The sequence below is a fragment of the Plodia interpunctella genome, chromosome Z, assembly GCF_027563975.2.
Source record: "Plodia interpunctella isolate USDA-ARS_2022_Savannah chromosome Z, ilPloInte3.2, whole genome shotgun sequence".
NCBI lineage: Eukaryota > Metazoa > Arthropoda > Insecta > Lepidoptera > Pyralidae > Plodia > Plodia interpunctella.
Genome location: NC_071324.2, coordinates 12,830,580 through 12,853,994, shown reverse-complemented (window position 1 = coordinate 12,853,994; position 23,415 = coordinate 12,830,580). Strand labels below are relative to the sequence as shown.

The 23,415-nt window shown below is 34.3% G+C and overlaps 1 protein-coding gene across 4 annotated transcripts; it reads right to left on the bottom strand.

Annotated features, from left to right (window-relative positions):
- Positions 1–103: 103 nt before the first annotated feature.
- LOC128682939 (protein abrupt-like) lies at positions 104–23,415 on the bottom strand. 4 transcript variants are annotated; one of them, XM_053768006.1, is made up of 8 exons: positions 22,868–23,415; positions 17,495–17,668; positions 15,900–16,069; positions 15,591–15,698; positions 14,200–14,273; positions 13,417–13,684; positions 11,724–11,777; positions 104–9,325 (listed from the first exon to the last, which is right to left on the bottom strand). In XM_053768006.1, the coding sequence occupies exons 1-8, from the start codon at positions 23,051–23,053 to the stop codon at positions 9,067–9,069; spliced, it is 1,293 nt and encodes a 430-aa protein (XP_053623981.1). In that variant the 5' UTR covers positions 23,054–23,415; the 3' UTR covers positions 104–9,066. The 4 variants fall into 4 exon arrangements, with proteins under 4 accessions (XP_053623981.1, XP_053623982.1, XP_053623983.1 ...); XM_053768007.1 differs by having other exon boundaries at positions 13,417–13,657; positions 22,868–23,414; XM_053768008.2 differs by lacking the exon at positions 22,868–23,415 and adding an exon at positions 18,944–19,033.

Sequence of the window (23,415 nt, the reverse complement as noted above, 5' to 3'; positions counted from 1 at the left end):
TCTTCAGTGTTCTAGAGTTTCACTTTACAACATTATTAAGTGTATTTCCGACCGTTACCACAAAGGAAGGTAGCTCAGGAACGTCAGCAAATAAAACAGCATATTACAAAATTATAATTTATTATTACTTCACGTAATTCTAATATAAAAAAATATAAGAAAAATGTTTTGAGTATAACCGAGAGAGCGTCGTCGAAAGACAAGAATAGATATACTTAAACACAACCAATATATTGGAAACACATAACTGTGCGTCTACCTTCAGGTCATGTTGGAACTAGTAATGAGATAGGAATTTAAAAGTTAAACGTCGTTTAACTTTTTTCCATTACTATTTTGGAAGTCTTTTTTTAATTACTGATAATGACAATGGCGTAACGTGGCTGCTGGCGTCAAGAAAGTGTGCAGTTACTTTATGTCAATAAATACATATTATTATTATGTTGGTACGCATTTTCAGCCACGGGCCCATCGGGACCCGGTCCTTTGAGGCATTCATTATTATTATTATCCGCCTTCAATCTGGTTGCATCACGTTTGGAGACCTTGCGAAGCCCCTAAGTGCCAGGCCTTGCCACGCCATTGACATATCGGATCAGATCGTCAAAATCTTGCACCACAGTACGATATAATTAGGAAAAAGTCAAAAATGCAATAATTTCGTAACGGGAGATACACGCAAGCCTTGTTGCCATGACGAACGCAACTCCATCGAAACACGGGCAGAGTTCGGATGTGATTTAATAAATAAACATATAAATAATGATGAATGACGTTGACGATCCAAGCTACAGACATTACAAGGTAGACGGCACATTGTAAAAGAAAATAAATCTACCTTTTCGACTTCGTCGTCTATTTGAGTATATTTGACACTTAATGGGAAAACATATTCAAGAGAGCACATTTTGTTCGTCTGAACGTTCGTTGTAACACAAATCCTGATACAACTCGCCTTAAATATTAAGAGAAGGAAACGCTGCGATATACATGGCTTAATCCACAAGTGGAAAAAAAACATATTTATTTGATTGTATTCCTCGACATACCTAAGAGTAGTAAAAAAGAAGAATTGATTGATATTAGTCACGGAAATGTATATTTTATAGTTATTATGAACTGCATGAAATAATGAAACCTGTTTTAAATTATTATTATTATTATTATCCATCGGACACTTTTTTTATTTTTAATACTAAACAGGCAAACCACGACAAGGGTAAATTTCCGCTGCCTCATTTCAAACTTTACGTTTATCGGGCATGCAAAATGAATATGGCTATTCATTATTTTGCATTTTAAACAATATTATCGTAAAGTTTAAATAGTGTTATGAAAAAATCAAAATTCATGCGAGAACTCGAGGGAATTTCCCGATGAAGCCAGAATTTATATAGTTTTAAGCATGTGTGACACGCTTATACCAATTGTTTTCGTTCTTAGAACCAGTCAATGTATAATTTTGACATAATAAATTTGACATTATAATGACATCAAACCGTTCGCCAAGCGAAGGCAACCGTCAAGGCTCAGCTTTGAGCGATTATTTCATTAATTCAATGTGGATATATTATGCGAGTCAACAGCTAACATCCCTAAACACATTCACAAAAAAAAAAAATTTTAAAATAAAAGTGATATTGAACTACCGTGTTTTGTTATTTGAAATTATACATTTCATTTTTATGATCCGTATGACAGAACAACGAAAAATCATGACACTCGTTATGTTCACAACCGATATATGCCTTATTTCAAACGCATAAAGACTTTCCTAAACATTTATCACATAACTTCGTCATCTGGTCGAGATATTGATTACTAATTACGGGATTGAATATGTTAAGATGAAAATTATATTATTTGCCTAGTCTTTTTACTTTTATGAAAGTTATTTGAACATACGTTGTCATTTCTGTATAAAATATGTATTCGTTATAATCTCGATCAGACGACCAGACTATTTAATGTGCAAGCTCTTTTAGCCGAAGGTAATAAAAAAAAATCTAAATAATCTATTGTTCTTTATGGCTTCACGACCGGCAACGCAACCTAGCGTGACGAACAGGTGAGGCCGAGCCCTTATTTGGACGATGAGAAAATCTTCGATCGAATTTGTATAATAATAACTGAATGATACAAGCAACATTTGTCAAAAGATATTTTGAATTTATAAAAATATTTCAAATATTCTCATATGATATAAAAATATTTGAAATATTTTTATTGATATAAGAATATTTGAAATATTTTTATTGTAATAATAAATTTCCACATAATGTTCAATGATGTAGAAATATGTGAAAGTTTTTTGTATATGTTTTATGAAAGGTTTCGGCCTAGTGAGCTGACATCATCATAGTCACAATTTGAGATTCCATCTCGTAGGGACGAAAATATTATCACCACATCGGGTCTGCCTAGTCTTTTACAATACTGGCCAATTGTATTATTTGTTGTCAAAATATTTAAAATATATAATTTTCTAAACTACATTAGTTTCAAAAGTTCTGTTTTTGAGCAAATACAAATGAGATTTTTGTATCTCGTTGATGTTGTCAAATAGGGTAGTCGCCATCGAGTCAAATCAGATGCAGATCTTTCCACGTGTCAAAAACAAAAACTATAAGGGGCTTGTATGACAGTAAAGTCACAAATGTTGCCGTCGAAAAGCGTTTTAATTATACTTTAGTAAACAAGAAAATCCTAAATGTCACTATAAATAAAGTTGATCAATTAAAGTGACATTTGATAATCGTTTTTCATTACGTGAATGCATTTAAGTATACATTTTATTTTAGGCAACTACCCCATTATTAATGATAACAATTTACATGTTACAATAACAACTAGATTATTATACATATATTTTCGTTTTTATCATTATGTGCACAAGGGATATCTAACATCGCTACACTTTGTTCATTAAAATATGGCTAATTATTGTACTTGCCTATGTTTAGGCGTGTTGATTAAAATCACACCAGTGTTAGCGATAACACAGTCGACAACAAAACGTATTATACTGATTCCAAGATGAACCGACATGTGATGAATCCGCTTTTTGACAATTGGTAACACCATAATGACATTGACAAGTTGACAAATATTGGGGAAGTATTTCAATAATATATTAAATGCGAATATGTATATATTCGTATACATAAGTCTAAAATTACATAATAAATGTTTTTTTTAATTGTCGTATGACATTCAGAGCCATAGCCATATTCCAAAATGGATATATAAACCTAATGGACGGGATCAACAAATAAACCATACAACTAATTTTTATATGAAAATGTTTCATATTCTGTTTTATATTCTTAAAATACTATAAATTTCTATCGGGTTGGGGGAATCAGAACACACTTCATCAATATGCATGCAGGCATTTTAAACGTGAATTAATTTTCATCACGCTGTATTTTTTTCCGGCATGCAATACATTTATGTTTATCGATATTATAAACACGTGCCACAAAAGTCAATGACGAAACTATACTAAAAAGAAAATCTTTGTATACAACGGGACAAAAATTTTGGTGTGATCAAAAGTCAAAAACAGCGGAAATCAAAAAATCATTAAACTTACAGCTATAAAGTTAAACCTAACATTGTCATGGATATACATATCGTACTTACATTAATATATAATTACGAAAGTGTAAATATTTGAGCACATTTATAACAAATACTTTTGGAATGTATACATATTTTACAATTGGAATGTAAAGGTATTCTTCTGGGAAGAATTAAGAAAGTTCACAATCATGTTAGATACTTAATTTAGATCTCATAATATACAGAAATAACATAATCATATTATAAGATTTGGTTTGTGGCAAAAATATACCAAATGCTGTGTTGAAAGGAAGATATTTTCATTGGCTCGATGATAAAATGGCAGAGTGTATGTACCTTAGCATTTTCGGATATAAATGTAACTTATAGGATAGGATATATATGTGTACTTTATAGGATTTAAAAAAAAATACTTTTGAACAAGAACATAAAAATAAATATTGAGTTTTTTTGTCATCTGCAATAGTCGTGAATCTATTATTAGCTTGGTAGTTACACTCGACCTACACATTTATCCTCTCATTAACTGTACATTATATATAAACACGATGTATAGTCTGACAGCTTTGTACATGGCAATACCGTCGGTCAGCCATCAACATGACATGCAGTGACACGTACGAATACGCCAGACTATTGCCGGTGAGCACACATAAAATTAGATAATCTATTTGGCCACACGTATTGAGTATTAGACCGAATATCTTTCTCAGATCACTCCATTCGATTTTATAGCGTTTGAGCAAATTTGTTGGTATTTGCAAACACGAAAATTGGTCGACAGCGCCCCCTTAGAGAATTGTTTGATATTAAAAAATGATGTTCATTGGTAGATGTAAAAATATATTTAAATAAATTAACAGAGATTTTTAGAGGAACAATGTATAAGTTTTAAGATTAACTAAGAGGGAGTGCTTGCTCTCGGTGTCGGCAGCAATCACACAAACCGACGACGAAAACTACTTAAAACTTTAACTTATTTTTAAATAACTTTATTTTTTTAACATAAAAGAGCTGCAACCGCGTGATTTCCGAAGACGTACAAAAGAGAGCCATTTTCGAAGAATTAAAGAGTTATAAGGATTTTAAAAGTATTTCCGATGAAATTATCCTTTTTGCGGCGACTCGGTGTTTCGGACCATGGCAACTATTATCGTCATATTTCAACTAATTTATACAAATACTTAAACAAAATAAGTACATTGTTTAAGTATTGCCTAACCTTTCTATTCTAACACTTTATTTATTGGCGAGTACCGCATGACGATTCAGTAGTCGGCGGAGCGGCAGTATAATTATTAAATATTCTTTTGAAATAAATTATAAAAAAATATTCCTCCAAAAGAAAGAGAACACTTCTCCATTGTGCCAATGGCGTGAAAATAGTACATTGTCATACCTATATTAACTTTTGATTGTCGTTTTTAATATGATACGATTATCTAAGGGGGCCGTAGGCAACACATTTGATAGCAGCATTCCTCGGACTCAACATTTACTATAATTTAAGACCATTGGTATAAAAAAAATTTGGTAAAAAAAATATAAATGCTAAACACCTAACCAGCTACCAAAACATAAAATGTGACTTACATAGGTTTCGTAATAATCTCCTTTGTTACGTTAAAAAAAGAACTTATCTACTAACATTATGTATGTATAAAGAAATTCTAAAATATCAGATTGATTATGCAAACTTACAACTAATGGAATGTAAAAAAAAATCTTAATTTCCATAAAAAAGATGTTAGTTCTACTACCCCTTAAAATTAATGGTTAAAAATACCCAAACCAAAATCCACCTTATAATGGACGTATTTTAATAATATTTGTTTATATAAAAAAAAACATCTAGATTATATGCTATTTGTCGTGGCAAAATATACAAATAATGATTTGGCATCGACTGTTCATTGACATGAAGTGATAACTTTTCTCGACATATACATGATGTAAAAAAATACACTTAAAAATAAGGTACACCGCACCAAAATATATATATATATAAATGTACCAAAAAAAAAAAAACTAGTTCCGAAATAAAAGCCCTTGGGTTCACCTCGAAACGTATCGGAGCTAATAGTCACAACTTTCGACACGATAACATTTATAAGCTGAATTTGAAAAAAATATATAATTTAAAAACCTTCACTCGCACCATACAGCACAGTAGCAACAAGATATAACGATCAATGATTTTATTTGAAATCTTTTTCAATAAATTATTGGAAAAATAATTGAGAACATTGTTGAGTTTACAAAAGTGTATCCTTTTTTAATGAGTCTTATTTTATGTTGATATATTGAACTGAAAGCAAAATCAATAATATTGATTATCAGTATTTTAATGATACATTATATTACAAGCTATACATTGTTTGGTTAATTGGTCAGTAAATACGAGGCGATATTTTAACGCCCTTGAAATAAGAATTAAAGTCGAGCAATATGAATAATCAATATATGTGTGTCATAAGATTGTGTTTCCACACAATAGCATTAGTACTGTAATGTTACAAGCAATTGTGTTGAAAAATTTTCAACACGCTTTCACAAAATACACACACCTCGATTTAAGATTTAAGTCCAAGTGTCATATTCATTAGTTTTATTATTCACAAAACTGAGATATTTAAAAAAAATGTTGTCTGTTGTGGTAACTATTGGCGCCGATATCTCGAAACTAAGAGAGCTAATGACTACGATACGACTCGCAACGATGGGACGATTCTTACAGTTTAAAGCTTTTAGACGCTTTGCGACTGGTCAGGTCGGGCACTTTCTATTTACACGCTCGGTGTAGAAAAACGATCCTAGAGTGTCTTATATTGCAAGTTCTTATAGAGGCGGGACACGCTCGGCGCGTTTACAAACGCAAATCTAATAATAATAATAACGGAAATGTGATTATTTTTTTACGTTATTTTAAAGGTTGTAAAACAAAATTAATTTATTGTCATAAGTCAATCCGTACTAGTCAACCTCAAAATAAAAACAAAATTAAAAAAAAAAAAAACAAGCAACAACAAATCGAATCAATTAAAAATTTGTATGCTCATTAGCCACAACGCCTTTATACTGGCCTAATTTATAGAAAATAAAAAATAATTGACAATCGTTGTGGCCTAATAAACCGCAGATATGCAAAAAAATTACATTTTCTAACATGCCTACCTTTATAAGAAGTTTACCATGATTTTTCTAGCGAGTTTGTTAGCTATTGATTTAATGATTCTATTCCCGACCAGACCTTTAATACCTACCTTACCAAATTGGAATGTCTTAAAATAACAACTAAAATTATGACAAAACTAAATTTTCAAAACGGTGAACCTGTACGGACTATAATATCTTACATAAAACAGTCGTTTCGAAACTGAGGTAAAATTTCCTTAGAATACCTAAACAACCCTTGTTTCGGACATTAAAAAAAATGTGTATATAGCGGACTAAATTGTACGTATTTGTATTTGTTCTGTCTTAGTGTAACTAAAGAGAGAATCTTAAAAAAACTTAAAATCTAAGTAAAGCATACGTAGATATTATTTTATACACATATTTTGTACTGTAAGGTTATGCTTTAACAGGTCGAGCCTGTCCTTCATCTGAGCATAAGTGGGGTCGTAACGAAAAAAAAAAACAATTTTGTACACACTATGGAATGGCAACATTTTTGTGTCTATAACCTACCCTCGGTCTAGCTGCCTAAGTAAATAAATTGTACTTTATGTATTAACGCAGACGATAATATAGTAAAGTGATACAGTCTTATAAATTACACACTTAATTGAAGACGTTGGCTGAAAATTAGTTATAAAACAGTCTTTTTGAGATACATTACTTAATAAAAATAAATATGATCGAGTCAGCCACATAATACGCTTGAAATGTATAAAAACACAAGAAGGTATATTCATAGTTATTATACAAGTTTATCACGATTAACGACTTCTAATAGTTTATTCTAATATGAGTTTTGATACTTTTTCAAATCTTTTGCCGACATAATTTTATATAAATTATGGGTCGGAATTAATAACCTCGAAAATAATACTTAAAAGAGTAAAAATTACGTTTGAGCGTTTCTTTTGTGTTTGTGAAATATTATTTTAACAAATAACTTGTTTTTGTATCTTAAACTCTTTAACAGAGAAATATAGGAATGTTTTCACGCATAGTCAAAAAATATTTAAAATGGCTTTGTACGGCACTAGGCCGGCTCGGTCGATTTCAATAGTAGAAAACTAAAAGTATCCTGATAATCAATTAAAAAAATTATGATTAACACACGTTAATTAAGTATTTACTTAGTAATTAGAGTATTTCATTAGGTTTTAGCCAAAGATTTCCAAAATGTATAAACATTTGAAAAGTTACTTCTTCGTCACATAATTATTACCTCGTATAAAATGTATATATATTTTGAAAATAAGTTTTTTGTCGAATTATTTAAAAGTATGTATAATGTTATATTTAATAGAGATTACCAAGTTAGAGTATTATGTTTTTACTACTGTCGCTCGGATATTATGTGGCCGACCAATTCTTAAAAATAGTTAGGAGAGTATACAATTATTTGAAATACTTACATTATGAGTTATATGAGATTAAAGGTAAGTTTAGTATAAGTATACATAAAACAATATATCCATGAAAAAGATTTGTCAGCGTAAAATACATTGTTTGAAACATATCTTCCAAGAGATGTAAGCAAATGTTTTTATTTATCTTTTAAGATAAATGCATATAATAAATTTGTTTTTGCAAAACTTGATTTTTTTAATCATATGATATTTAAAACCTGATGATGGCGGGACGCCTATATATACATGTCGCTTACAAATATCGTCTTAAAAACATATACTTTCCGTAAGACCCGCAATTTTGACCATATAACGATTCTATCGTTTCGCACAATGGCAACGCAAACCACGTGCCAACATTTAAGTGTGGCGTCGAGATCGTGAATAAAACTGTCACTGTCAACTGTCAAGCCGCCATCTTGTTTACGTCGCTTGGCAACGGCGGCGGTGGCTACTGGCTGTAATCGGAAATGTTTGACAGATCCATTCGCGATCAGACCAGGTTAACAAATGCCAACAAACACTGACCAATATCACTGCTTACTCTAAATATCCATTGAATATAATAAGGATTTTTAAATCCCCCAATACGTTGAAAGTCCTTCATTTAAATACCTATCTAAAACATTTTATACACATACATAATATTTCGGTCATTGAAAAATCGACTCCAAAAGTGAACCGTTTTAAATTTCAATTACTTGCTTACATCTCTTTTAGAAGACTTCTTTTTTGTTAAAACTTTCCTTCTATACATTTCAGGTCTCGGGATGCGAATCGGCGAGTAACACGGGTAGAACACAGACCTATTCCAGAAGCTTTGTTCTGTGAAGGCGTAGAACAGCTGATAGGGGTCGACGTACTCCGTGTCCGGGACTTCACGGAGTTTTCGTGAGCATCATACCTCGGCTTTGGGCACGACGGCCTCAGAGCTCTGCGACTTGGACTCCTGTGGAATCTGGTCCAAGGACTTGTTATCTTGGGGTGTGACATCATACGCCTTGGCATCGTGCGCCTTGACATCGTGCGCCTTGGCACTGTGCGCTTTGGCATCGTGCACCTTAGAATCGTGACCTTTGGCATCGTGCCCCTTGGGCTCTAAGCCTTTATCATCTTGTATCTCCAATTTGGGCTCAGGTGGTGGCGGCTGCTGGTAACTGAAAGGGAAACGACATTCGATTAGCCTAATATATTTATTCCCCCGTGTTCTTATTTGTTAGAACGAAGTCTCCGTTGTTATAGGGGATTTAGACTCATAAAGCAGGTTAAAATGATAATATTAATATCATACTTCGCTATGCAAAAATATAAAAATCGTGAATTCGTGAATAAAATGTACATTTATCGTAAATTTTTTTGGATCGTAATTTGCTCAACAAATAACACAATGAATATATTCAGCTTTATTAAATAAGCGAGAAAAGACAAATTTTAATACGGTCGAAGGGTAAATGTCTAGCAACCCATTCTTGATACACTGGTGTGTATTATACAAACAAACCATCTGTTACACTTTATATGAATGATAAATAAATCACACCACAATTCATTTAAAATTTATTGCACAACTTAAAAATCTTAAAAGTAGACGGACTTAATGCCATATGGCATTACCAACCAGTCGAGCATTCGGAAAACAGGACCAAAAAGAAAAAGGCAAAAATCGAGGCGCTATAGATGGTATAATCAGTAATATACCATCTATAGCGCCAGCTACAAATATGTAGCAAAGTATGCTTTGTCTCGTTCAGTCATACCAAAATTTGTAAAGTGCGGTAGTGACAAAACATATTTTGGCTTGGAATAGCTTTTATATAGGAATGTAACTAAAGGTCTATAATCTATTGCGTAGCAAAAATTTAGGCGTACAAACGAACAGATTACAAGTTGACAAAGGAAGAGTGTAATCTGGTAGCACATGCCCAAGATACTGTTGTACCTGGGGTTAATTCCGCATTTTATTACACAATTTCCAATGTATTACATTGATTCCAGATCAATATTTTATACAATTGTCATTGTCTACGTCGAGAGAGACGACACTCTTTCTCTGTCTCTTCGTCGCGTGCATTTGATTTCACACTCGGCTGTGACGCGAAGGCAGTGAAAAATATATTATATTTTGGATATTCGGCTGTAATTTCGACCTAACTGACGTCAAATCCCTATAGGAATGGCAGCAGTCGAAGACTTTTATCCCATAGTCAATATGCATTGGAGGACATAGGATTCTATTATAAAGCGAGAACAACATACCGCGTAATTTATCTTATGTTTAGATTTATTGTATGATTTTCGTTTAGCAAATATTCGCGGGACATCACAACTATATATTAACCTTTAGTTTATTCGCACAGCATGAAGCCAAGAACATTACATATCTCGTGTCAATTTGCACAATATTAAAATTAAATTAAAATAGGATGTTTATTATATGATGCTTTTCCCATCAACTAATTTTTACATCTTCGTCAAATAAAGATACACGAAAAAATAACACCAATTACTTGTGATAGTAATAAAAATAAAAATTATTTATTTCTTTAGCAAGATTGTGTACACGTGAGTGTGAAAGCTGCCTATTAGGCAAAATATGCCTGTGCCAGATAGCCCTGCTCTTTCTTAACATACTTTACAAAAGAACACATTATGAACTAGAAGTAAGTAAACTTATTTAATCTTAATTTTACATTTATGCGTGCATTATGTCAAGTGTGGGTTTGTTAGGTCGTTGATTTAATTAATGATTCAGTTTCACTGTAATTTAGACGATAGTAACTTAGCTATTACACATCTGTAGCAAAACAAATCGCAAAGCAATTATAATTATATCGAATTATGCATCTAAAAGACTAAATCGGACGTTTAAAAATGTTTGAACTCAGTGGCTATAAAATACAATACTGATCAAAGGTAAAAATATTGCTTCTGGTCTAATGACATGCCGGCTGCCGGCAATCCCGCCTGAGGGTTAATGGGGTCGAACGCCAGCGAATTAGCCGCTACTGATGTAGTGGACGCTTCGTTTTAAAACAAATTTTGACTTTTCTGACGCACAACAATTACTATCGTGCGTTGTATATACAAGTTATCACCTAAGGAATGTTATTTTAACTCACGTTGAAAAAAAAAACATCGCAATGCAAAAATCCAAGTGACCACTTTCTAGGTTCAGCGAATTCGTCTCTGCTTTGACATGCGAATCAGTCAATAAAAATATTCTGTTATTAACCCATTATAAAAGCGCCAGCATTCATCAAGAAAATCAAATGACACAAGTCAACATCAACAAATGAACCGTATGTAAATTTAAAATAACTTTCATCAAATTACAAAATGCTGGTCCAAACTTTTTATTTTTTAAATCAAAACAAATATACTTTTAAATATGTTGTCTGTCTGACTTTGGAAAATTTCAATGGAAAGTTAAGAGCAAAATATAGGGGGTTTTTCATCCTCGAAATCCACTCACAAGAGGAACAATATAGTGCAAGTAATTCTACAGAATACTATTGAAATGATATCCTTAGGCCATATTGATACAGTGGTACTTACTTGTCCACATCTCTGTTGAAATCGACACCAAGAGCTGCCTCGAACCGCCATTTTCTAAAAAAATATAATTATAAACATTCTATATTATTTGCTAAAATTATTACTGCATTTAACACGGACGATGTAAATATGGCATTGTCAAAATTGTACTGACAACAAGAATGTGCAGCCGGTTCTGCTCATGAATTCAAGAATAATGCAAAAGTTCAATAAATGCGCCATGTGTGATTGCATGGTATCACTTGATATCTCCTCTGAGCCATCGGAGCTCAGCAGGCCTACCATCAACTTTTACGATTCAAAGGCAAAACTCAGTTCAATTCAGGAACCAAAAACGAATCGCATTCACATTGAAAATTAAGTCGATGGCACGAATTTGCGATGCAGAAGTTTAGGTCGCAAAGTGTAAATCGCGTTAAGAGATGATGATAAGCCTCCAAGATTCGCTTTCCTACTTTTTCTTCTCCACTTGGAACGGTGTTCGATATCCTTGATTGGCAGACCAATTGACACAACATAAAGCCCGTATACCTCTTGGGACAACCGCTTCTAGCAAAACCGGGCGGAAGCGATATATTTTAGGCCTTTACTTTTGCATATTTTTCTGGTTTACACAAGACGTGGCCGTACCAACGTCGGCGGTATATTTAATCTGTTACGTCACGTACATGAAGGCTGTCTCGAATGAGGGCTTAAACCACATACTATTTTAAAGTTCATAAGCTTATAGAGGTACAAAGTATGACATACAAAGTGACATATTTTCACTTAAGACGATGAAGCCACAACCATTTGCCAGAAAGCTGGCATCAACGTTAATCCTACAAGTTTTGACATAATATTTTCGTTACGGGCGATGTTGTTCAGTTCTGGCATACGTGGCGTCTGTGCCAAGATAAGATGCGCGTTTAGTTATTAACATTTAAAGCGGTAAACGTAATAAGTGTTATTGTGAAAGTAAACACGTTGTTGTTTATGCGATGTTAGCTATACATAGACGCTAAGTTGCACATATTTTAAAATTGATCCCGTATCTTTACATTAAAAAAACTTATCTATTCTCGTCAATTCACAAAAAATAAACGAAACAACACGATAAAAGTTACACAAAGGGAAAGAGAAAAAGAAACTTAAGAGGGATTAAAAAAATTAACAGAAATATTAAAATCCCTGTTATAGAAAATTACGTTTATTTCTATGTAAGTATAAAAGTAAATATATATCGAACATTGGCGTTACTCACCTGTAACTTCGTTCTTGATCTGTATTTATCTTTGTAAAAACGTGTCCATAATTATTTCCAAATTAAATCATCTCAGGGCTAGATATTTAGCCGAGAAATCATAACAGACAGAAAAACTGTCGCAGTTAAAATAGTATTAATTAATAAGGGTTTAATTTCACCAAAATCAGACCAACGGTTCAAACAAACATACATACATACATACATACATTGTATGTATGTACATATATACATACATACATACATACATACATACATTCATACATAAAATTAATTAAAATTGATGAATTAGAATTAAAGTGACATTTGATTATCGTGTTTCCTTATTTGAATGCATTCATAAATTTGATTTTATACACAGGCAACTACCCTATTCTTAATGGATTGCTCCTCGATTCTTCATGAGTGTGGAAATATAGATTTATCGTCGTTGCCCTCCACCGAACTTACACATGTTGCATTTGATCGCCTTGACTCCCCAACTGCGCTAAATAGGCCGCCTGTTTCCTGTGGTGGTACATGTGGACGCGGAGGCAAGACGGATTCCGCATTCTCTTCTGACAGATGTCGCATTGCAGCGTCCCTTCTCTCGTGTCGTGTTTGTCACGTATGTGAACTTTCAGGTTGTAGCGGTTCGCGAAAAATCTATGGCATGAGGGACACTTCACGCCCGCTGTTTTGCACTTCCAACCTGTAAGGGAGTTTTGGTTAGCGCCATCTGTGGGGAGAGAAGTTAATTGACTAGCCCAATCGCTAATAACTACAAAATTAAAGCACAACTATGTGATCTATGGACATAACACAGAATCTAGAACACCACATGCAGAGTCGCAAATATTTGTGGAATCAAAGTACGAATATTTGCACAAGCTGGGAATCGAACCCAGCGCGGTGGTAATAGTATTCCTATGTTATCATAAAAAAAAAAAAATTGACAACTTCCTATTGTTACGACGCGACAATATAAATCAAATTGAGAATTACAACAAGCAAAGAAAAGGAAAAAGTTCGCGTCGTGTCGTACCAAGTGAAGCGTGGAAACAGACGAGCCAGCAAATGATTATTTAAAAAATTACAGGAAAAAAAATAAGTGAAGATACTACTTATATTCATTATATTTCATTTTATACCTTTTGTTGAACTCCGTAAACGGAAATATTAAATTCGTTTATGGTTCGTCGCCTGAGTGAAATTTATAGATATATAAACAAAAAAAAAGAAACAAATACTTACCGGATTCTTTAGATTCTGGCAATATCATGACACTTGTGAAGGGGTCCATACTGTCGAAATCGATCAGCGGTTCGCTGGAAGGATTTATGATAAAATAAACAAAAAAAAAACAATCATAATCAAAACAAAACGAAATTAATTCGAAATTATGTTTAGACACATTCACTAATTAAAATTATTAAAACTAAAAAAAACCTTTTTTTTTAATAACTCAAAATGTCTAATATTTCAACAAAGTAGACGATCGGTAGATATTTTATATTTTCATACAAAGATAATGCTTGCCTATTTCATTATGGTAATTATTTTATGCATAAAATATTCTTGTATATTGTCTTATATATTGTATCCTTCACTAAAGCTTTTCGTGTTTCTCCTGATATTAGTATCAGGTGAAACAAATATAATCCACGGAGAGATACGACTAAGTTTGTGCCAGATCTATGGCAAGTTGCCGAAGTGATTATGATAGCTTAACCGGGTAAGCCAACCGCTGTCAAACCGGATTAAATAAATTAAGCAATGCAAATAAAATGAAACGTTATCTATTAATTTACAATTTTTACTACCATACTATTATTTGTTCGCCTTCATATTATACCGCTGTATTTCCAACATTAAATCAAAAAAAGTATATTTTGATTTTTCGAAGATATTGTTGGCATGTAAAGAGAATGTCTCCACAAATTTCAAGCGGATTCGTTAGTACATGTAATTCCGGCTCCGCACTCCGTACCAGCTCGGCGATCATGGCGGATTCAGCATACATTGCTGGTTTTCCATTGCGGTAAATAAAAGCACAAGAACAAACTAAACAATGTTCACGCATACGCGTCGGTGTCTATCCGAGTTCGGCGACAGTGTGGAGGTTGCATATGAGTTCGTTTTGTTCTCGTACAACGCGCGTTTATAATATTACGCGTTATCGTGCGTTTATAATGTGAGTCCCCAACTAGTCAAATCAGACACTTTTTTCTAATGTCAAAAATAAAAATATTATTTGGTTCTTGTATGACGATTTTTGGAGTCTAATATACATTAATGAGAAAAAAACAATAGTACGTTAAGTAATTAATAAAATTGATCAGTTTAAGTTTATTTTTTAACCCAGAGTAGCGAATATTCAGATCATTGGTATTATTATATTATTAGGACAAATCACACAGATTGAGCTAGCCCCAAAGTAAGTTCGAGACTTGTTATGGGATACTAACTCAACGATACTATATTTTATAACAAATACACATATAGATAAAGATCCAAGACCCGGACAATCAGAAAAAGATAGTTTTCCATCATGACCCGACCGGGGATCGAACCTGTCGGTTCAGAGGCAAGCACGATACCACCGCGCCACCGAGGTCGTCGAAAACATATTAATTTACAGTTACCTGTCGTATACATATTCTGCGTTCTCCGGGTGTGTCGGGCTGTTGTCGGCGGGGCGCGGTTTCTTCTTCACATTATAGTTGTTTTTGTTCGGCGTGTTCTTCAGCAATCTGTTCGGAGCGAAATTTAAAAATCAGGTTCAATCACAAAAAAAATAAATCTGATTATTAATATAAAAATGACAGGGAGACACTGTGTTAAGAAAATACAATAAATATTTACATTCCGAACGATGGATCCACATACTTATCTTGTCGATCTTCTGTTTGAACCTAATTCCAATAAATAATGTGTTGTAATTCCTCCCTTACCGTTTCAAGGGGCTTCGTGACGCGTCCTCTTTATTCTCATTCTCGGGTGGTGATTCGGTGGCTATGGTGTCTTCTCCTCCCGGCACCCACTCGGGCTGGCTGTCCGACGGCTCCGGGTTCATGTTCTGTTTCGGCTGCTCATCCACGATTGGTGGGGGGGATTCGCTTCGCTGGAAATCACGAATATAATATACATTAGAACCTTTAAAATTCAACAGTACCACCAAATTCATTAACACGTAAGGATCCGCGATCGATAAATCAAAAAGTAACATTAACATGTTTCTTTTAAAAAAATATTGCTGTTAATTAAAGGAAAGGTTAAATCTTTAAAGAGCCTCCGTTTTGGAATATTTCTGCTTAATTTAATAACCTCTAATTAATAATTAAAACAATGTTTTTATACGAACACGCAGCCTTTTATTCACTTGAGAGAAAAACAGAGACAAGATCACGGTATGGATAGAAGTTAGATCGTAGACACTAGCATATAACAGTTTTAATTATTATCTTAGTGTCTGTCTGACACGCATTTCTACCTAGTATCATCACCATCATCATTTAAGAATGTCGTTCTTTTCGGCGGAGTTACTTCCATCTCTTTCTATCCTCAGCCATTGTTAGCGCTAGTGTGTATATGACTTAAAAAATGTCATATTATTTAGATATCAATGACTGACAGTACGGTACGTGCCAATCTTTACAGTATTTGCCCACGCACCCCACCCCACTCGGCGCATCTCTCCCATCCCCCAAATTGCATGGAAGCAGGGTGTACGTACATAGATGGCTATGTATTACAGATTACCCCCTTCTAGGTAGGACGGGGTTAACGTAAGGGGAATATATGTATATGAAGAGGTCTTAATATATATGTTGATGAAAATGTGGCAGAGGAGAGCTAAAAAAGAATTTCATCCCAAATCTTCTGTTTTAATCCAATTTTGGTAGCTTTAAATATGTTTTCTAATCTCAATTAAAAAAACAATATTGTTGTAAGGGGATATTTCATTGCTCAAAACAGTTTTTGAATTAGCTCAGTGGTTAATCCTTTAAGACTTTTAGACGATCCAACGATTTGTTTTTATTTTGTTAAAACAAAATATTATTTCTAGCCGAAAGTGGCCTGTTCCACATTAGGACAAGTCCAAATCCTCCGTCGTGGATGTCTTTTCGCAAGTTTCGCGGCATCACAGGGCCGAATGCAGCTGGTTGCACCGCGCGAAGATGGTAAATACTTATAAAACCTAAATCGAACCCACACCGGAAAGAAGCTATACATATTTTACCATAATTTCGCACACTCTAGTTGAATGCACTGAAAGCGATTTGTCCCCGAACACTAGCGCCACTTCACATATCAAAATAAAAATATATTTTAACATATTATGCCACGCAAAATAAAGAATTTTAGTAGCAAGTATAGTAGTTACCCATTACACAATGTAGTCACAGTTGACTACGAAAACGGGCGGCCACCAAAATCCTAATATTAATAAACTATGACCAAGAATATTTAAATATTTTTCGCCGAGAACTAAAAACAAAATTATAAAAATGTTACGATGGCACAGCGCCTTAAGGATAGTCCCTACCTCTCGCCCGCTGGTGAGGCCCTTGACCTGAAGCAGCTCAGCGGTGTGAAGGAAGCCGAACAACTCCTGTTGTCTCACATGTACCTCCCCGCGGTACATAAACTGCAGCAGTTGGCGCAGTTCCTGATGAGGGACGTCCTTTAGGATCACTATCGGATGGTCGCAAGGGTTCATCTGTTGAAAAAAAAAACAATCAGATAGAGTATCACGTCTTTATCCTTACGGGATAGACAGAGTCAAGAGATGCGAAACTCAATGGCCACGTTTCCACGGCTTGGTGGAAGTCTTCGATATTGGCAAGGAACACTCACAAGTTTAAACTGGAGAAGGAGAAAAGTTCCCATCAAATGGGCCGTACGCTTGTTTATACGCTAAGGAGTATGAAAAAAGGTACTTTGCACTTCATTATATTATTAGCCACTGCTGGGAAAAGCAAAAAAAAAAAAATTATCCTTTGAATAATGTGAAGGCATACCCAGTTGCTTCCTCAGTCATAGTTTCCAATAATTTTCACGAACCATTTCATATCACAAAATAACTTTTGTTAAAATTAAACTACTACAATTATTTTAGGTCGATAAACGCCACCTTATTTGTAGCTTCTGTAATATATTTCACAGCTAGAAGTTGTGTTAATAAATAAATAAATACTGACAAATCACACAGATTGAGCTAGCCCCGAAGTAAGTTCGAGACTTGTGTTATGGGATACTAACTCAACGATGCTATATTTTATAACAAATACATATATAGATAAACATCCAAGACTCGAGCCAATCAGAAAAAGATCATTTTCCATCATGACCCGACTGGGGATCGAACCCGGGACCTCTCGGTTCAAAGGCAAGCACTTTACCACTGCACCACCGAAGTCGTCGATGTTATACACCATACAGCTATTATGGTAATATATCAAGTATTTATTTTATTCAGTCCTCTTTCATCCGAGCCCGTCCGCGGGCACAGATGAAACAGGACTGAAGCAGTAGAGCAGTCCCCCAAACATCATAGGTCGCCGTATGAAAGAGGCGGCTACACCTAGACGAACCTGCCCTCTCATTCTAAATACCGATGTTCATAAGTTACATTATTCAAAAACTTAAAAACCAATTATTTATTCAGCAATTTGCTTTGTTTTTATTTTTAATGTCGCGCTGTGAACACTGGTAAAGATTATTCGATATTTTTTTTTCACGATGGAATTCATATTAATTTTAGTGAAAAATGACTTTGTATCACTGTTGTTTTGTCACAATAATAAATTACATTTCAATTGATTTACAAAACTTGAGAGAAATCTTAATTTCCCTCGAAAATTTACACAAATAACGATAATTTAGAAACAAGTACCTAAAATTTTATAAAAAATAAACTTAATTTTAATACCTTTTTCATATATATTAATACTAAATTTAAAATAGATTAGCAAATTTTTAGAACAGTACGTACCCAACGAAGCACTAAATACCTCCGCTTTTAAATTGCAATATTTGAAAATTCAATTTACGAACGCACTAACTGCCAGTCAGGGCCCAACTGCGCCTGTGAGTCCAAAACGCGTAGGTTTTAAAGGGTGAACTAACCCCTGTGCACCGTTGCCTAGGCAATGGGCGGCCATCGGTGTACCTCCCGAGTATGTACAGTACATAGACCCATGTACTCGCGGCGCATAACACGTAGCGGATTCTAAAAACATCTATATAGGGATGATATGTACTTATCAAGGGTATACTGTTCGGTGATGTTGCGAGGGATTAAAACCCCGGCCGGGTCGGCCCGGCAGGGTGTAAAATAAATACGCGTTATATTTGGATATTTTTGCCATTGTCTATGAATTATTAAACATTGGACTCTGTCATTCTTAATTTGTTATTTCCATTTATAGTACTTTGCATATTGATTCATGACAATAAGAAAAAATATATTGTGTAATATTAAGCTCGGTTTTTGAGCCAATCCACTTATTCTAATTGTGAGATTGCTTTGTGGACGGCTCTTTACAAGTGCCAACTATTGCCAGAATGGGATTCAATTGTAATGGACATTAAAATTTCTCAAAATAAAGTAAGATACATAGTAATTAGCCTCACTTTAGCTATACCTACATCAAAATAAACAGGACTGACCTAAAAATAGAGAACGAATCAAAACAACTAATACATTATCAATGTTACTGGCTGTTCACAAAAAAAAAAAACCAGTCGTAAAGTTTGCATGTCGCTACCCGCTATTAATTTACACTGTTTTCCCGCGCATGCGTTCCCATTAGGCGGCGCTTCTCCCTAGGGCACCTAGATTAAAATCCGATGTTTAACTGCATACAGACGAGTAATCAATAATATCACATTGAAGATGAGGTCGGCGTTGCCGGGCAACCGCACGGGACGAACCCGTCTAGACACATAGGGCTGCCTATTTAATCGAGCCGACTCACGTTTCATATATGCGTTTAGATCAGACAACGTTTGTCTGTCAATGTTTCATCAGAACTTGTCATCATTAATTTTGGAGATATTTATTATGAGGATGATATTCAAAGATAATATCTCCCTCATAATTAATATCATCTCTCACTAATGACGTGGTTTTATTGTATTAAGTAAATTAAACATTTTGTGTCGTTATTTTTTAGTTTTCCGTAGGCAAGAGGTTAAAGGTGATCTATTTATATATTATAATAATTACTAAGACTCCGTTGTCCGTCATCTGTCAGTCTCCACCAGGCTTGTTATTTCAACCCAATTGAGAGTGAGACAGATTGAGTTCTTTTCAACTCAAGGTGACTTAATTTTAAAAAGTTGTTTAAATTGTATTGAAGTAAAAAATATGTACATTAAGAACTTTACACAAAAATAAATGTAATTCTTTTTTCTTTTTTTTTTTTTCAAGTTTACTTAGTTTCACCTGTCACTATATTTACTTGACTGTCTGTAATCAAATCTTGCAAATTTCTCCTACTTCCAGTTGTCCTTCAGAGTCGTAATTTTCCATATAGCTGTTGTTTGCATGACAATGCATTATTATGAAAAGCATAATCAGATGGAACACACAGGATCGGCTCACGACGAGGGAACTTCTCAACTATGTACAGCACGGACAAGGGTTCTTTTGTCAGGCGTGAAATGCCACAAGATCTCTCTGACAATAAAAGCTTGTGGGAAAAATTACATTTTGGTAAAAACCTTGTTTATTTTCAAATACAAAATACGTCACACCACATTTTTCGCCCGAGTTAAGTACTTCATTACTGGCGTTACAGAGTTGTGGTTTGATAAAGTTAATTTATTACGAAAACAACGTATAGGTACGGGATGTTTGTTTGTGATAACTTTACTGGAATTTATTGCATAAAACCCCTAGAAAAAAAAAAACAAAACAAAGAATAATTAGGCGGTCTTATCCTCTGTAGGGATCTCTTCCATTTAAACGGCGGAGAAGGAAATACTTTCAATTACTTTGATTAACAGAAACAGTGTCTGATTATACAAGCATTAACCCTTTCACCGCGACATCTTATATCAGTTGTGCTCCCAGTGCAAAGCATAGTGGATTGAAAATAAATAGGATAGGAATGTGAAATACTTTATGCCGGCTCCACACTGTCGCCGAACAGTTTGCCAAACTTTGGCGAATTCGGTATACATTGCTAACTTCTCATTGCAGTAAATTAAAGCCCTCAAACTAACTACGCAATGTTCACGCATTCGCGTCGGCATGTGTCCTAGTATGGCGACAGGGTGGAGCTGGCATTACAAGCAGTGGTTTTTCGATTGGATTTGTGTATACCTACAACGCTCGCGAAATCACGAGCGAATATATCACGTGGACACGAAAATGATTTTAGGACAAATGATTTTCGGTCCCCTAACGTCTCAAGAATCTGAACAACATGGTTTATTTAGGCATTAGACGGTAGTGTATATGTATTGTGGAGAGAATACCCAGGACTGGTCGCTTAAATGTGGGCAAACCACTTGCCATATGGACGAACAATCTGGTCAAGACTGCTAAAAAGATATTTATTTATTTTATTAATTTATTTATATATTGAACACACTAGCAGCTTATAAAGCTGATGCGTGTGCTTCCTGTTGTTTGAGGATTTGTGATGTTTAATCTATTGTTGAAGATATATGATTATATGGACATAAGTAAGAAAACCGCAAGAGAGAAGAGACCAAATGAGGAAACATGTCGAAATTATAATTTTTGAGATTCTTTACTATAAATACCTATACAATAAAAGTAAATTAAAAATTTGTTGGCATCATCTAGATAAAAGCTAATGGTTTCCAAACGGTTGAAAACACACACTTTCCAATCATAGCTAAGAACACACTTAAATTATCTCTCTCAAACAAAAAAAACTAGATCAAAATCGGTCCAGCCTTTGGCTGCTATGATGCCACCAACAGACATACCGATACACAGATAAGTTAAACTTAAAACACCCCTCCCTCTTTCTTCAGGGGATAAAAATGTAAATTTCAAGAAAGTTAACATCCTTATTTTTGTAGCCTTTTCCACTTAACCACTTAACACTATTGCTTGAAATTTTAATATTTTTCTGTATACAATAAATATTTCTTATATTTAATAAAGCTTGTAAAATTAAATAAGTGTATTTATTTTTACAAGCTTTTTTTAAGTGTAAAAGTCTAATGTGAAGCGGATGCTAGCCTCATCAAACACCCATCTCGTTGCTAGCTAGGTGGACAGGCTCACATTTAAACATGAGACCCAGATTCATTTAAATAAGTCACCTAACATAGTCTTATGAACATCGTCACTGATATCATATCCAAAATAAAGAATAATAATAATTAAGACAAATATGAATCAAATGGTTTTTAACCATCCTGAACTAAGTACAGACACTAGTTCACTGTTCGTCATTTGGCTTACCATGAATGTACCACACTTCCTTTTTGTTTACAAATGATTATATGAAGTAAATGTATATGATAGACTCGATTTCTTACATTTATCTAAAGAAATGGAATGAATAAAGTCATTACTTGACATATTATGACCTACTCATATAAAATGCCCCAGATGTTTTTGGTTTGTGAAGCTGTGCTGTTTATAATTGCAATAATTGTACTTTTAATCAGTCAGTCAAGAAAACTTCATACATTTATGATGATGGGAATGACCAAACAATGTATTTGGCTATTGTTATGCTGCTGTTAATAATGTCGGTATTTCAGTGCTAGAGCACAATGCAAACTGCATTATCAATAATATAAACAAATACAACACTATCTGTCCATTTCATATGCAGCATGTCAACATTGCCCTATCTATAGAGTAAATAACTGTTTATCTAAATCAATGACAGGTATTGAGGAAAAACGTAAGCGTGAGTCATACCTTGAAGAGTTCTTTGAAGTAAGGGCTGCATACTGAGAGGATCAGCTTGTGAGCGTGAAGATACTGTCCCCCCGCAGCCAACGTAACATCCACCAGATCTTCACCTTCTAGAAGAGCATGAAACGACTGAGATAAGTTCGTGTGGAAGTCGTTCCATCGCAGCGAAAATTGTTCCGCCATCGCCATCGGAAAGTCGTAGTCGTGTCCAGACGACGCCCTAAGCACCTAACTGTAAACAACTTTCAGAATCTATTACGCGTACGTACGATGAAACATCGCATTCCCTGAAACGAACGCTACCCCCCGCTGCCTACGTAAACGAATCAAACGACGCGCTAATATCTTTCTAACACTAATTACACATGTTCACATCTATAAAACCAATCTATAAAGTCGACACACGTGAATAATTATGATGGTATACAAATACTGTTGCCTGACATGGCTATACACCGCAATACTTGGAAAAAATAACAAAATGTCGCTTGTTCACAATGCACCGTTCATTGTCCGACAAACACTTTCATAGTCTGCTTTGGTAGGTACTT

Bases quoted from the DNA above. Each gene is read 5' to 3' on its own strand.
- LOC128682939 (XM_053768006.1), bottom strand. From the start codon at position 23,053: ATGGCGATGGCGGAACAATTTTCGCTGCGATGGAACGACTTCCACACG. The intron at 14,274-15,590 runs GTAACTGTAAAT...AAATCCTTCCAG, and splicing joins GCAGAATATGTATACGACAG to CGAACCGCTGATCGATTTCG. The intron at 11,778-13,416 runs GTAAGTTCGGTG...ATATTTTTTTAG, and splicing joins GGCGATCAAATGCAACATGT to AAAATGGCGGTTCGAGGCAG.